At 36.5% G+C, this 15,369-nt stretch overlaps 1 protein-coding gene across 10 annotated transcripts in view; it reads right to left on the reverse strand.

Moving 5' to 3' along the window:
* The window catches only part of MLIP (muscular LMNA interacting protein), a 239,603-nt gene that overhangs the window by 110,317 nt on the left and 113,917 nt on the right, over positions 1 to 15,369 (reverse strand). For 7 of the 10 annotated variants that reach the window (XM_070418384.1, XM_070418383.1, XM_070418386.1 and 4 more), the window contains exons 2-3: positions 14,669 to 14,824; positions 11,507 to 11,899 (exon numbers count right to left, since the gene is read on the reverse strand). In XM_070418384.1, coding sequence (XP_070274485.1) covers positions 11,507 to 11,899; positions 14,669 to 14,824 — 549 coding nt within the window. The remainder of the gene's footprint in view (positions 1 to 11,506; positions 11,900 to 14,668; positions 14,825 to 15,369) is intronic. The other 3 variants (XM_070418380.1, XM_070418381.1, XM_070418385.1) reach the window with 1 other exon arrangement.

Genomic DNA, 15,369 nt, shown 5'->3' on the forward strand with positions numbered 1-15,369 from the left:
ACAATAAATAATATTTGAGTACATTGGCATAACCCAGAATATCCATAAATACGGGATAATTGAAATCAAGCAGAGAAATTGAGAAAGAAAGCTTAAACATTCCCTCATGTAACTTTTACTTAGAAACAATTCTACTTAGTCAGTGGTTGTAGAACTGTTTCATGTGATTAATCATAAATAAAATTCTTCTCTTATTGTTTCCAATGATGGTCTCCTCACAGAAGGAATGAAAACATTTCAAGACCTGGTAGGATGCCTTTCATGTTGTGCCACAGCTTTTAGTAAAGAATTTTATAAATTAGTAATAAAACCCCCAAAATCCCATTATCTTTTCAGTCATGTTTCCAAATAACTTCAATTGATATGACAAACTCATTAATTTATCCTGATTATTCATCAAAATGTCATGATAAAATCATAGGGCCATAATTTTGAGGATCTCATTCAGAGGAAAATATTGTTCCAACAAACTTTTTCAAGAGTATGAATTCTAATTACCAAATTTTCTACTATATTAAGTCATATTTTAGCTAATATAAGTAACTCAAAGTTTTATTGTACTTTTTAATAGTTGATTATGAAGAACTTCTAAGAGAAAAACTCTGAAAAATCTAAGAATGTTTATCATTTATATTAATCTACATATTTTTATATTTTTACATCTGTATATTAACAAGTATTAATAATATATTCATTTCTAATTTGTAAATATACTCTGCTGTTATTCTAATTTATCCTAATATAAAAATGTGGCACCATGGTTCTTTAAAATTCCAAGGAGGGAAGAATGGATTTTTTAATGAAAAATACTCATCCTCCTGAGTTCCTCTCATCAATAAGTTTTTTAAAAGAGGAGCTAAAGACATGAATGATTTTATGCAAAAAGAATGGATACTTGTCAAATGCTCAGTGAGTTGCCCAGACTTTATTTTACCTCTTCCCTGTAAATCCCTTATTTCTCTATTGATGTCTATAAATTATTTCCATCCTTTCATTTTCTCCCATTAATAACTCCTCCTGCTGTTTGTTACTAGGTTTGTTACTGTTACTCTAATTTCTTCTCCCTCAAAATAGTTCTCCTTCTTCTCCACTATTTATTTCTAACCTGAACTTTGTTGAGTCCTTTGCTTCAAACATCTCTCAGAACTACCCTGATCCCAAACCCTCCTCCAATTACTTGAGCTCCCTTACCACACACCTCCTCCAAAGTCATTCTCAAAACTCTCTTTGACTAGAAAGACTATCCTGAACCCTGGAATACATTCACATAATCCTAGTAACACAGGATACTTGCAATGTTCTGCTGTCATCAGCTTTCCCTCCTGTTCTGAAAAACAGATCTTCCAAAAAGTCAACACTCACCATCAACCCTTTCCCACCATTCTCTCACTGTACTCAACAACTTAGATTTCTTTTCTCCAAGGAAAACTGAGATTACGAGGAAAATCCAGTTTTCTTGATCTACCCTCATTTTTTTTTTATTCTAGAAAAATTATGACTTTTCACTTTTTAAAGGTTAATTTTCTCTATGTACTCTGAGTCACAGAAGATCATGTCTTAGGGATCACATTTCATCAGTTATCCTCATAGGCTATGTATTCATCTTTTTTGTTTTTTTACTAGCTCTCTCATCTTAACATAAATATAAAGCAGAATTTTTCTAATATTTAAAAACATCATAATAAATATCATCTAGACTATAAAATTTTTCACCATTCTCTAGTCTTTTCATTAAAAAGGCAAAGTTCTTTTGTTTTCCCTGTTAGCTCAACTGGCCATATAATTTGTTTTGGCCAGTAGATCATTAGCAAATGTGATATAAGAAGGAGTGGTTAGAAAAGCAGTGTGCATTGGAGCTTACTGGCTTGCTGAGTGCAGAACATTGCCACAATGTGAATGAGTCCAGCTAGTCTGCTGGAAAATACAATACCACATCTCAACTAACAAGCCACCAGACAAACCAATCCAGAAGCCAACTGCAGATACATAAGTGAACCATAACAAAGATCCAGTCCTGTGGAACCACCTGGCTAACCTTGCCAAATTGTTGACTGGCAAATTTCTGAGCTAAATTGAAGGTTGTTATTTATAAACACTAAATTTTGACATGGTTTGTTAAGTAATAAAAGCTAATTAGAAATGTATGTATATACATACACTAAGATCTTTGTGGATCCTGTCTTTCCCATAGTTACAGATCCATGTTGTTCTCTTGACAGTTATATCTTTATCATACAATCACTGTATTGATTTCCTTTTCATGGCAAACACACCCTAAAGTGACTTCCCAGAATCCCACTCTTGTATAATCCCCTCCTCGAGTATGGGTGGAAGTTGTCACTTGCTTCTAATTAATAGAACCTGGCAAAGGGAAAGGAATTTTGTAGATGTAATTAAAGTCCCTCGTCGGGTGACTTGAAGTTAATCAAACAGGAGATTATCCTGTGTGGATATGACCTAATCAAGTGAGTTTTTAAAAAAATGAATCAAAAGGTTAGAGATCAAAGTAGCAGAGCAAATAAATAGAATAAACATTTTAAGCCACTAAATTTATGGAGATCTGTTATGCAGCCATGGAAAACTAATACACTTTCTATTGGCTTCTTAATAGTCCACTCCATCCTCTCTTCCACAGGCACTGTTATCACCATTGTCTACAATGATTTATCATTTTCTAAACTCAACAGGCGAAGATAAGGGATTCTTATCTTTTCTGATTTCTCTCTAGAAACTGACACTTTCCATCTCTCCCTCCTTTTCAAAACTGCTTTATCTGTGGCATCTGTTTCATCAGCCCTTCCCTTCTTTTAGCCTCTTCTCTTCTATGTTGGAACTTCTCTGCTGATTCCTAGAAATGCCTAAGCACTGCTTGTTTGCCCAGAAAACTTGTACTTAACCTTTACACTTTAGCTCATCCAATGTGAACCTTGCCTGAGGTTTGAGGCTGATTTAGTGTCCTCTCCTGAATTTCTCATTGTTCCTTAAATGTGTTACCTTTCATTGTCATTGTATTCAGGTGCATCTGTTTTCAAGTTCCTTGAAGGTAGGTGCTATGCCTTTTAAAGTGTATTCCCTTAGTGTCTAGTGCATGGCATATTGCCTTCCTGAAAGAATGAAGAAGTGTCCTGTAAATGTAAGAACAAAAGTACATAGAGCAGGGACATAGTGTCTCCTTAAAGAAGGCCTCATCACCTTCAGAGATTGTCCCCGCTAACTCTGCTACAGCCTCCAGACAGTGAGGTTAGGTGAGGGATGGGGAAAACAGTGACTCTGATGGCCAATTTAGTTTTACCTCACCAGAGAGGAAAAAAGAAATTTGAGCTCTGATATCAAGTCAGGAGACCCTCCTTTTAAGGGCTCCATCATCTTTCTGCTGGAATTGACAAAGCAACTTGATTTCCCATAAATGTACTTCCTCTATCCCTTGACCTAATGGTACAAATGATGTTTCATCCAGAGGAAGCAACAGGCCATCAGGCAGGGATCAGAGAGATTCCACCAGCATCAGAGCAGAGCCTGGGGCCTCCCACAGAGTCAGAAAAATTCTCCTAAGTGTGGCCAATCTCACTCACCATAGACAGTGACAAAAAGATTAAGAGAACAGAATCATACCCTCACCCCAAGCAAGAAAGGAAATGGGGAGATGGCAGTGGGAAGATCACTAGAGAAAAAGTGGTTAAAAAATTAAAATCACCACCTAGTGATTTTATTCAAAGATAAAAGAAAATATCTACACTAATAAAAGAGAAATATGCTAATTGACCGTACCTTCGCTATGCCCACCAGCCAATCAGAGCAACTATATGCAAATTAACCCAACCAAGATGGCAGTTAATTTGCATATACCGGCTGGGAGCGAAGACTGAAGACAACGTAGAAGGAAGCCAAGCGCTGCAGAAGGAAGCAAAGTAGAGGCGGTGGAGACAGGAACGGAGCCAAGGTGGCGGAGGCTGGAGGCGGGAGCAGAGTTGGGGCACAGCAGGTGGCCAGGGTGTGGTGGGCGGTGGGGGCGATGGGAGGTGGGAGGTGGTGAGAGGAGGTGGGAGGTGGTGGGAGGCGGAGGCGGCTGGAGGAGGTGGGTGGAGGGAGGAGGCAAGAGGCGGCAGGAGGCAGGAGGCGATGGGAGGCAGGAGGCGGGAGGGGGCAGAGGTGGCAGAGGCGGGAGCAAAGCCCTATTCTTGCAGAAATCTTCCTGCAACGGGCCTTTAGTCCTATATAATAAAAGGCTAATATGAAATAGACCAAACAGCAGAATGACCGGTTGCTATGACACGCACTGACCACTAGGGGGCAGGCACTCGATGTAGGAGCTTCTTCCTGGTGGTCAATGCACTCCCAGAGGGGAAGTGAAGCTCAGCCAGAAGCTGGCCTTATGGCTGGCGAGCACAGTGGCAGTGGCAGGATCCTTCCCTGCCTCCTTGGCAGCGCTAAGGATGTCTGACTACCGGTTTAGGCCCCCTCCCCACGAGGATCGGGCCTAAGCCATCAGTCAGACATCCCCCAAGGGCTCCTGGACTGTGAGAGGGCACAGGCAGGGCTGAGGGACCTCCCCCTGAGTGCACAATTTTTGTTTACCAGGCCTCTAGTATTCAATATTATGGTGAAAATGTTGCACAGTGATGGATGGTTACTAGATTTGACTGTGGTGATCTCATTGGAAGATGTAATCACTATATTGTACACATGAAACTAATATAAGTGTGTACCAACTATACTTTAATTCAAAAATAAATAAATATGTTTTAAAAATCACTTGGTTAGGGATGTGCATAACAAAAGAATGAGGGCCTCTACATTATCACAACTGCCTCAAGGCAATTAAATGACCAAGAGAACCCTCCCAGAATCTGAGCTACTACATGGATCACCTCTCACCTACTTGAACAAGCCAGAGTATCATCCAGATAGCAGCTAGAGTGTCATCCAGATGATAGTCAGGTGCACATTACTTCCCAGAATCTCAATATTAATGCCATTTTTCAGGAACTACCTCAGTCATTCTAAGCTAGTCCTCCCAGCAGTTGACAGAATCTAACATGGAAGTTTAACCTGCCAGCTTTTTTCAGTCTTCAATCTCTAAATCTCTAAAGCAAAAGCTATGTATGGAGGATTTATTTTAATAAGCAAAATATGGAACAAGAGCTAAAGTATGAGGCAGGAGTCCTAGGCTCTCTTGCATACTCTCTGACAGTTTTGTCTCAGCTATGGGTTAAGACAATTCATATGTCTAGTCCCTATTTATATCCCAGGATAATGTGAAAAGGAGGATCGTTTATTCATTTATTCACTTATCAGAGCACCTACAAGTGTTCCAGGCATTGTGTTAGGTGACGGAGACCAGAAGGCAACAAGATTCTTTGGTCATAATGAGGCTCACAAATATATTGGAGCATTGAGGCCCCAGGGGTATAAGGAAGATTTCTGTCTAATGCCCTGTCCAAATAATTCATTGTAATCCCTTTTCCATGGATCCAGGAAATCTAATGTCCAAATTTCCAATAATTTTATGTAAAAACCTCCTTTATTTGACCTCAAACAGTTCTTCTGATCTTATTTTCCAAGTCTTTTCTCATTTCTTACATCCAAGCTACATTTGAACCAATAGTATATACAACTTCTTCTCCTCACATGTTCTGTACCCTGATCCCCAAAACATGTTACCTTCTTAGACTTCTAAATATAGTAAATTACTTATTGAGAACTTATTTTGGGCCAGAAACTATTATGATCATTTATGTATAAATATAAATTAATAAATATATAATTTAATTTGATCTTCATAAGGAAAGTTGATATCACCACCCTATTTCACAAATGAGGAAGCGAAGGTTTATGATTACAAGTAATCACCCAGAAGAGCATGGCCAGTCAGTTGCCTGCCTCATTTTTGTTTTCCCATACCATCCCTCCAACACATGGAAATTCCTTTCCTCATCACCTATTTCAGGGGTGGGCAACCCCTGGCACGCGTGCCAAATATGGCACGCCAGTAACTTTTGCTGGCACGCGAAACCCTTTCTTTATAATCTTCCATTTACAATTTTTTTCTTAATATCGACTTTTTTATTTTTCAGATAAATTCAGTGTAGGTGCATCTTAGATAAATAAATAATTTTACATAACAAGTTATCTTAAAGACCATAGACGTGGATTGATGAGAGAGGGGAAGAGCAATTCCTATGCCTCTGCCTAACTCTCTCTGCCTTCCTAGATCTGACCAGTGTTTTGGTTTCATCCACATACGCTTGTGAATCTTTGTTCTCAGTGATGAATTTTGTTAAGTCTCGTAATAGGAGTAGCCTGACGGATGAAAGTAGTAGCTCGTGCCTATCTCTGAAGGTCACGAAATATAAACTTGATGTAAAATCTCTGTCATCAGTGATGCAGCAGCAAAAGTCCCACTGATAATATCAAATGGAGTCATAAAGTTTTCTGTCGGACTATCAGTGTACATGTATACATTAAAAAATAAATGTATTTTTCATCATCATATACTGTGTTTCTGTCGCTCGAATGAATTTTATTTCTTCAAGGTTCTTCACATACGTATACTTTAAGAGATATAAAATAGGCGTAACATGTTCTCAAAAAATTAGGGTTGGCACACAGAAGAATTTTGAGCCAGAGATTTTTCTGGTTTGGGCACGCACTCACAAAAGGGTTGCCCAACCCTGACCTATTTATTTCTCAACTTGATTTGTGCCCCTACCTTCCCACTCATGCTATTCACATTAAAGTCACCAAATAACCTCCTAATTTCCAGATTTAAAAAACTTTGAGGGACTATTTTATTGAACTTTGCTTTATATTTTATTTTTTCCTTGTATTACATTTATATTTCATATTACATTAAATTTTATATTATTTTAATAAATAATAGTATATAATATTTTAATAAAGGGCACCAAGTGCCTCTTCTGTAGCTGAACTGGTCACATGTTAGGGAACCTCATCCTGCCTCTCCCAGAGTAAGAGAGAGCACAGAGGAGGTGTGGCTCCAAGTGGGTAATGGCAGACAAGGCTCTAGGGGCTCACCCGGGAGAGTGAAAGGGCTCCCACATTCCAAATTGAGACTGTGGCCAGGTCAGACCTCACACCCCTGGCCTCATCTCTACACATCTTCTGGTTCTGCTAATACTGAGGAGAGAGGTTGCCCTCATGTTTCATATCATCAGGCTATGTCAGCAAAAGGCCTTTGATCCTTCCTTTGGCTTTGATCAGGGCCTCTTGAATCTCCCAGCCTGCCCTTCTTCCCTAGTTAAGCAGCAGCATATATTAACCTGGCTGTCCCACTGGCAAAAGTACTTGCCAATGTACATTAAAAAAATCTGGCAAGGCAAACAGAAAATATGAAAGTACAATGTTGCAAAGGAAAGCTTCATTCTGCATGAGGTCTCTCAGCATAAAAATTGGAGAACTATTGTGCTTCCTGCTTGGTAAACCTAGGTCAGTACTCAAATTATGTCACATTGTCATAAAGTTATTATTTATTATCATATTACTAGAGGCCCATTGCACGAAATTTGTGCATGGGTAGGGTCCCTAGGCCTGGCCAGCAATTAGGGCTGATCTGTGGGGCCACCGGCGGGGCTATCAGGGGGCCCCTGCTGGCACCTGCCTTAGCGGGCCTGCGGCCTGTGGGCTGGGGGCAGCTCCTGCATTGAGCATCTGCCCCCTGGTGGTAGTGCATGTCATAGCAACCAGTTGTTCCACTGGTCATTTGACTGTTTGGTCGATTTGCATATTAGGGTTTTATTATATAGGATTATTATTTTGCTTTCCCAAGGTGATATGATTGATATCATATTCATTTGAATTCTATAAAAAAATTACTGAGCTACCTTTAAAAAATCAATAAATTTAACTAAATATTACATATTTAGGTATATGACCTTGTTCATATTCCACTCTTTTTGTTGGAAGCCCCTTTAGCTTCCATTGCATGAACCCCTCTCTCCAGCTTCTTTGGTCCCTTCTCAGCCTCTTTCAGTGGCTTCCTTAATTCCACAGGCTCTTTATATTTTACTGTTTCCTGACTTGTATCTTATGTCTTTCTGTTCTACATTCTCTCCAGGAAAGAATAAATAAATATATATATATATATATATATATATATATATATCCATTCTCATTGTTTTAATTTATGCAGCAAGTATCTCCAGTCTCCCAGCTCTCTCCTGTGTTCCATATTCATACTCCTACCTTCCTTTTAGATATCATCATGCCATGCTTCCAAGGCATCTCAAGCTACCCTTAAACATCTTACCTCTTCCTATCCCTTCCCAATACCTGTTATTCTTTCCCCAGTTAATCCAACATTTATCTAATTTCCTTAGTTATAAATTCATGCATTGTTACTTTTTCTAATAAAACAATCCAATTAACTCTACCCCATAAGTTTGTCTTTTTATTCACACCATCATTGCCTAAACCCAGATTTTATCATAGGCCTTTCAAACAAATCACTCCGTGTTTGTATGTGTATATTACCTCCCTTTGAATGCTAATACTATCCCTAGGTAAGACAATTCTTACACCTTTACACCAACATTCAAAAACAATACTTTTTTGTGAATTTTATTTATGAGGATTTTAATTCAACTGCTTACATAGCATTTTTACTTTTTACTTACACTTTAAAATTGAAATTCTATATGCCACTACAACAAAAATACTTCAAACAACAATAAACTCAACCCAATATTTATACTGATTATGTTCAAGATAACACAGTAACTACTATAGGGAACAAAATGTTTGATAGAAATTATTTTAACAGGGTCTTTACCTATAAATAATTTATAGTCTGCTAGGGAAGATGAGGCACAAATCTACATAGTTATAACACATGCTGTAATAGGATAATTATAATAAAAAATGTTCAGGGGAAAAGGTTATCAGAATTAAATTGAGGGAGAGTTTGCTTTCACTGAAAGAACCAAAGCAGACTTCATGAAGGAGTCAATATCTGAGAAAAAAAACTTCAAAGATGTAAACTTCCAAATATTTTTCTTTCATACACCTTATTGAATTTCACCTATGTTCAAGACACTACACTCTGTGCTATGGATACAGAAATAAACAGGAGATAGACTTTGACTTCAAGTTATTCTCAGTCTAGTGAGGAAGAAAGATAAAATCAATTATTATAAGCATTGAAGAGGCTACAAAACTATAAAAAAAAAAATACCCAACAAATATGAAAAAGCAAAACTAACCCACCTTCAAAGGGAATGTGTAGGGAAAGGTGCTACTTGAGCTGCACTTACAGTGTCAAGTAGCCTGGGCCATAAAGGCCTTGGGTCTGGGGAAGAAAGAAGCATCACACACAGAGAAATCAAGGGCTCAGGGATGAAAAGGTATGAAGTGTGAACATTGGTGATAATTTGGGAGAACTGAAGAAGAGAGGTACAAGATGTGAGTAGAAAATGACATTTAGGTTAGATTATGAAAAGCTTAAATTCCTAACAAATAACTAAAGACATTTTTTTAGGAATAGCCTAATAAATACTTATGACTAACTAATAGTGCTAATTTATAGACAATCCTATATTTGGATTCATTTTCACCAGCTTGAACAGAAAATCACTTAACTGCATTTCTGATTGAAAAATTGCTATTGTTGGCATCAAGTAATCCAATCACAGGATAGTCTTTAGAATTTTTACATTAAACTTCTACTACTGACTGCATCAAATTTATTTTGGAGTGTCTTCTTTCATGCTCTGGTCATTTTTCTTTAGTTTAAATTTGTGAGTGACAGTCCTCTTATTTTTAATTCATCTTTTTTTATTTCATGATGATCTACTATTCACCACTTAAATGAATTATTAAGGAAAGTGGAAACAGGAACAATGGTTATTCCCAAACATTTCAGGATTCAGAGCTCCTCCATTAGTGGTAACCATCATTTTCAGCTACCGCTAATGAATAAGGTTGAGCTTTGCCTTTCCGATGGAGCTCTGATAACATGAACTATGACCTCTGAAGTAACCTATGCTGGAAAAAGTTTCTAAAGTGTGTGTTTAGTATCCACTTTGACCTCTACATATTTAGTTACATGAAAACAAAATAAATGACCAATTTGGGAAGAAATATATCAACTGGGAAAAAAGAGTAAATTTTAAAAATTGCTAAAAATTGTTCATTAAGAATATTTTTCTTTATTTATATCTGGTATCATCACACCTGCATGTTCTTTTTCAAAGGGGCCCCATCAAACTACCCTCTACTGACTATGGAAACCCTCACATCTTCTATTTGGTTATTCCATTATCTTCCCTGAGTTAAGAAAAAAAAATATTTAAGCCTATCACCACTTACTGAGAATATGTTTAATTGTGTGATCAGAATATTTCCAATAACTAGCTGAGAATAAACTTCAAGAAGAAATAATTTTTTTTTAGTCCAGTCATCCTGGGTAGAGATATCCCAGAAAGAGTCTTCTATCACCAAAAGATAGCATAAGGACACTGGATGCTTGATGGAGATATAAATACAGCATCAGGAAGCAAGTGAAAGCACAGAAATAAAGATAGGGTGGCACCAAAAATAAGATGCCTACTCTACGGTTTTGCATAAATCCAAAAGTCCAGTTCATCAATAATGTTCACCCAACTACTTTGGGATGCTTGCAAATATCTGGTCTGGTAGATCCTAAGCAGGACATCTTGGTACTCACCCACGCTCACGGACAAGGGCAACTCTCCATTCACTATTTACTCCAAAGCCAGCCTCTGCTTTCCTGACATTCTACCTACACTTTGTTAAAGTCATTTAATAATTTTATTACAACAAATAGACAGTCAATGGCAAAATCTTCCTATTTTCCCCTTCAAAATCCCTCCCTTTCTTTCCTTGATATTTTTTCTTGCCATCACAGACATCAGTCTTCTACTGTACCAAAGGCTTTCTGTCCACCTTAAAGAAATCATTCGATCTTGCTGCTAAATTATGGGATGGGATCTTCTTCCCATTTTATTGAGGCCAGTCCCACCCTGGTGGCTTCCAGGATATTTCCCTTATGGCATACAGGGGAAAATTATTTTCCTTATACACTTTAATTTCATACTGTACCCTTTACTACTCTTTTTCTAGTTTGAAAGCAACATGTTTATATCTAAAATCCAACTGATGTCTTCTCATTGGATAATTCTCATGTTCTCAATGTGCCTCTTGAAGTACCCAGCTCACCAAGCACTCTCTCCTAAGAAACTCCCATTATCAACCTTCCCAAGAATTGTTTAAAAGGAAGAGGTAGTGTTTCCTGAAAACCACTCCAACTAAAGGTTTCACATTTTCTCCTCAGCTAATTCAAAGTACGATTGTATAATCTTTTATGTCTTATAAATTTACTGCCCATATTTACACCTTGATGATTTCTGATCATGAGATTTTGGTTTTATAATATCTTTTTCTTTAAGAGCATTTTATGCCTTGACCGGGGAACAGTCTAGAACAAAGGGTATATAAACAATATTTTTTTCTTATAAGAAGAAAAACCTACCTGCCCATGCTTTTGTTGAGAAGCCAGCCCATGAGGCATTTCAGGATGTGATGGGGCCTGGAGGTTTGTTGCCCTTGTTTTGGGACGCACCACATCAGAGACCAGACTGGAGGAGATTGCTAGAGATGTAGGCCGAGTAGCTGTGGTGCCCATCCCCCCTGGGAGGCTTTGTTCAACTTTTCTGCTTGTAGCTTCATCTTCCCCTTCAGAGTCCACAATAAAGACATATTCAGCTTTGAAGAGGCCACTTTGCTGCATTCCTTGGGGTTCGTTCACTTTAAATTCCCTTACTTGTGCTATCTTTCCGCTGACCTCTGAAGGATAAGTCAATGCCCCTCCGTCTCTCTGCTGTTGGCTCCCAGCTTTCAAGGTCAAGTACTCACTGAAATTAGACTGCAATAAATAAAAGCATTGACATCAGTTTGATACATGCTACTTTTTTGCATGTACACTTAAAAGCATAGCCTGCTTAAAGGCAAGAATTTCTAAAAATATATTTAAAAATCAGGTTGGCTGAAGAAAGATTAGGTTGAAGTTAGCAGTTTACTTTTACTAGCCCACCTATTTGTCCTAGTCCAAATTCAAACACCGAAGGCCTCAGAATCAACATCAACAAACAAGCCTGCTTTCAAATAAATCATGAGATGACTTTGTAAAAAGAGATGAAGAGGGTAATGTTTTCCATGAAGACATTCATGAAACAAAGGGAGACCGGTACAGGGTTTAGCTAATGGTCAAGCAAAACCTCTATAGTCTGTATAAATGGGGGAGAAAGGAAATCCCACTGAAATGTTCTAAAATAATATAAATATCTCTAAAAATCTGAGAGGAAAATTTAAATTGGAACAAAATTCACAGACATTCAGACAAAACAATCTCAGCTAATTGGGAAGAACTTGTGAATACGACACCCAAAAAAGATATTTTCAGTACAAAGTATTTTTTATTGTTATTTTATTTTGGATTTGTAATTCTATATCTTTTCCCACCCAATTTTCTATGAATATATAGATGGCTCATAAGACCAAATGTAAGACAGCTTTACCATACTATCAAAACACTTTGTTCTAAAATGATAGTAGTTGTGTATGCTAAGATTGTATTTAAAACACCCAATGTTAATGTCCTTTGTTTTGATAACCGTACTATGGTTAATATTCTTCTTTTAATCTTTTATTTAAGTTTAAAATTATTTCAAAATAGAAGTTAAAGAAGATGCTAATTAAACTAAAATAATTTCAACTATGGTCATCAATATAATGTGTGATAATATGTGTGTATGTGTTCTGTGTGTATAAAGACAGCATAGAAGTCAAATCATTGATTAGGTAAAACTAAGTTAAGGAGTTGACTTTACACACCCATTTCACACTTTTCAGCTGGTGCTGGTATAGTCAAGATAAAATACAAATTGCCTCTGATTAGGATTTCTCTGATAATCGTCACTTCACATATTAATTACAATGCTCTATAATAGCACACACCCCCAAATTGGAAGGAAGTTTAAATTAAAAATAGAAGTATTCAATGACAAATTTCTTATTATGAAAAGTAATGGAATAACTAAAAAACTGGCAAAAAATTGAACTAGTTTTTGAAAACATTTTTAATGATCTAAAATAGCCCATTCCCCCATAGTCTATCATTCCCTATTCCTTTACTCTGAAGCATTTTTACAGCATTTATCACTACTTGAGACTTTATTATATATTTTTCAGTTTTTTCATTGCCTGCATTCCCAATAACAAATAAGTTATGAGTTGACTAGATTCACTCAGAATACACAGCACCAAGCATGTAACACACTCAGTAAATAGTTGTGAAATATAGAAAAATGAGGAATTATTTATCCTGTTCGATTATAATACTGAACTGTTTAAAAAATAGAAAGAAAAAACTTTAATCTCAATTTAACAATGTAGTTATGTGTGTATCATTGCAAACATCAGGTGATTATCATCATCCTAGGAAGCTTTGGAGATTTGCAACCAAAATTGGTTCATATATTTACAGTCTCACATAATCATAGTGCCTAACAACAAAGGAACCCATGAATATATTATATGTAGTTGACTACTGTTAGAAACTTCCTAGAAGTGCCTTATGCAGTATTCAGAATTTTTCTAAAATAATTTGGCCCCAATGGTCTTTGAAATAAGATAGCATTGAAATGCCCAGAATCCCAGATATATTACTACTTGCTAGCTAAGATGTTTTCATAGAAAGTAAATCAGATTATTTTATGCCCTTCCAGTTGGCTCAAGAATACCACAAAGTTCCCCAGTCACATTTTATTTAAAATAAGACAATATTGAAACACATTCTAAGGAGATTTTTTTTTACGCACATATCATTTAGTTTTCTAATACAAGTAATTTTCAGGTTTTTGTCCATTTTGTCTTAATTTTATTTTCAGTCTTGGTCACATTTTAGATAGGTATAATCAGGGTATAAATGCAATTTTATAACCTGTTTTGTGACATAATAAGGCTAACATTTTCCATGGATTTATATAATCACCATAATTATAAGTTTGTCAAGGTGGGGTATTATCATATTCTTAACTTTTCTGGTATTATGCTGTTTTTATTTTTCACTAAATATTTTTCTATATAAAATTTTTCTTTTTTTGTCCTATTTTTGGGGATACATTTCAAAGAGTCAGGTTATTGAAAGGCTAGGAACAGTTTTATGATAGTGGATAAAGGTTTTCCACCAAAATTGTACATATTCACATAACTAGCAACAAAATGTGAGCCATGTGAATATCCCCACATTGGTCCCAACATTGGGTATTAGACTTTTATAATGTTGCCAATCATTAGCAGCACCTCACTATTTTATCTTGTATTTTCTTTCAAAATAAATATAAACTTTTTAATTTTGTTTTTATAATTTAAAATACATTTGAGAGAAGGGGAGGTGGCAGGAGGCAAGTAATAACATATCAACTCAAAAGGGTTAGAATAATGTATTAGAGAGAACCTGGGATTAGACTACATTTAAGTTTCTGTTACATAATTATATTTTTAGTCAACCTTAGATTTCTTAGTCATCTCACTTTAAGCGGAGGAAATAAACATTCATTCAAACTTCTAAGACATTAGTTTGGATAATGTAATGTTATTTGCTGGATATAAAAAAGAGTAAAAATAATCCTACCCTATTTACAGTTTCTGGATTCTTATCACTTGGTTCCTCGGGAATTTTAACAAGGAATTTAGAGGTGTCAGCCAACTGAGAGTGGGTTGGTAGTCTTCTGACAGTGGGGACAAATGTGAAGATCAGAGGTTTGGCTTCAGAATCACCAGAAGAGACCTATGAGACATGTAATAAATTAGAGTTTCAGTCTTGTCAAAGGTTTATCTTGACTTTTTCTCTATACACCAGGATATTTATCTCATTTTTTAAAATAAATTTCTTATTGTCCAGTGATCATGCATATGGTTGCCAAAAAAAACAGCTGTAAAAATAGTCATCGTGTATCAGAAAGATCCTGTTGTAGGGTATGACAATAAAACAACAGGTGGCAAGTTGATGTGCTAGAATATTATAGGGCATCTCTACCTCAGTGGGTTGATCACAAACTCAGCTTCTGGTCTGTTTCAAAATGGACTTTTATCCTTTTAACCCTGGTTTAGCAGGTTCAATTTGACTCATAATCACTAAGCATGCAAGAAACTTAACATTTATCAATAATGAGAATGCTAAATGTGGATTTAAAAGTGGAAGTATGCTTTTCTGGCTATCAGGCTGTGAATGCCTGCTAAAGGATATATTTTATCTTTCATTCGGTTTTTTTTTCATTTTTTTTCTTTATTGATTAAGGTATTACATATATGTCCTTATCCCCTCATTGATCC

This window comes from Myotis yumanensis, unplaced genomic scaffold (assembly GCF_028538775.1).
Source record: "Myotis yumanensis isolate MYYU_CA2020_CCGP unplaced genomic scaffold, mMyoYum1.0.hap1 SCAF_6, whole genome shotgun sequence".
NCBI classification, from domain to species: domain Eukaryota; kingdom Metazoa; phylum Chordata; class Mammalia; order Chiroptera; family Vespertilionidae; genus Myotis; species Myotis yumanensis.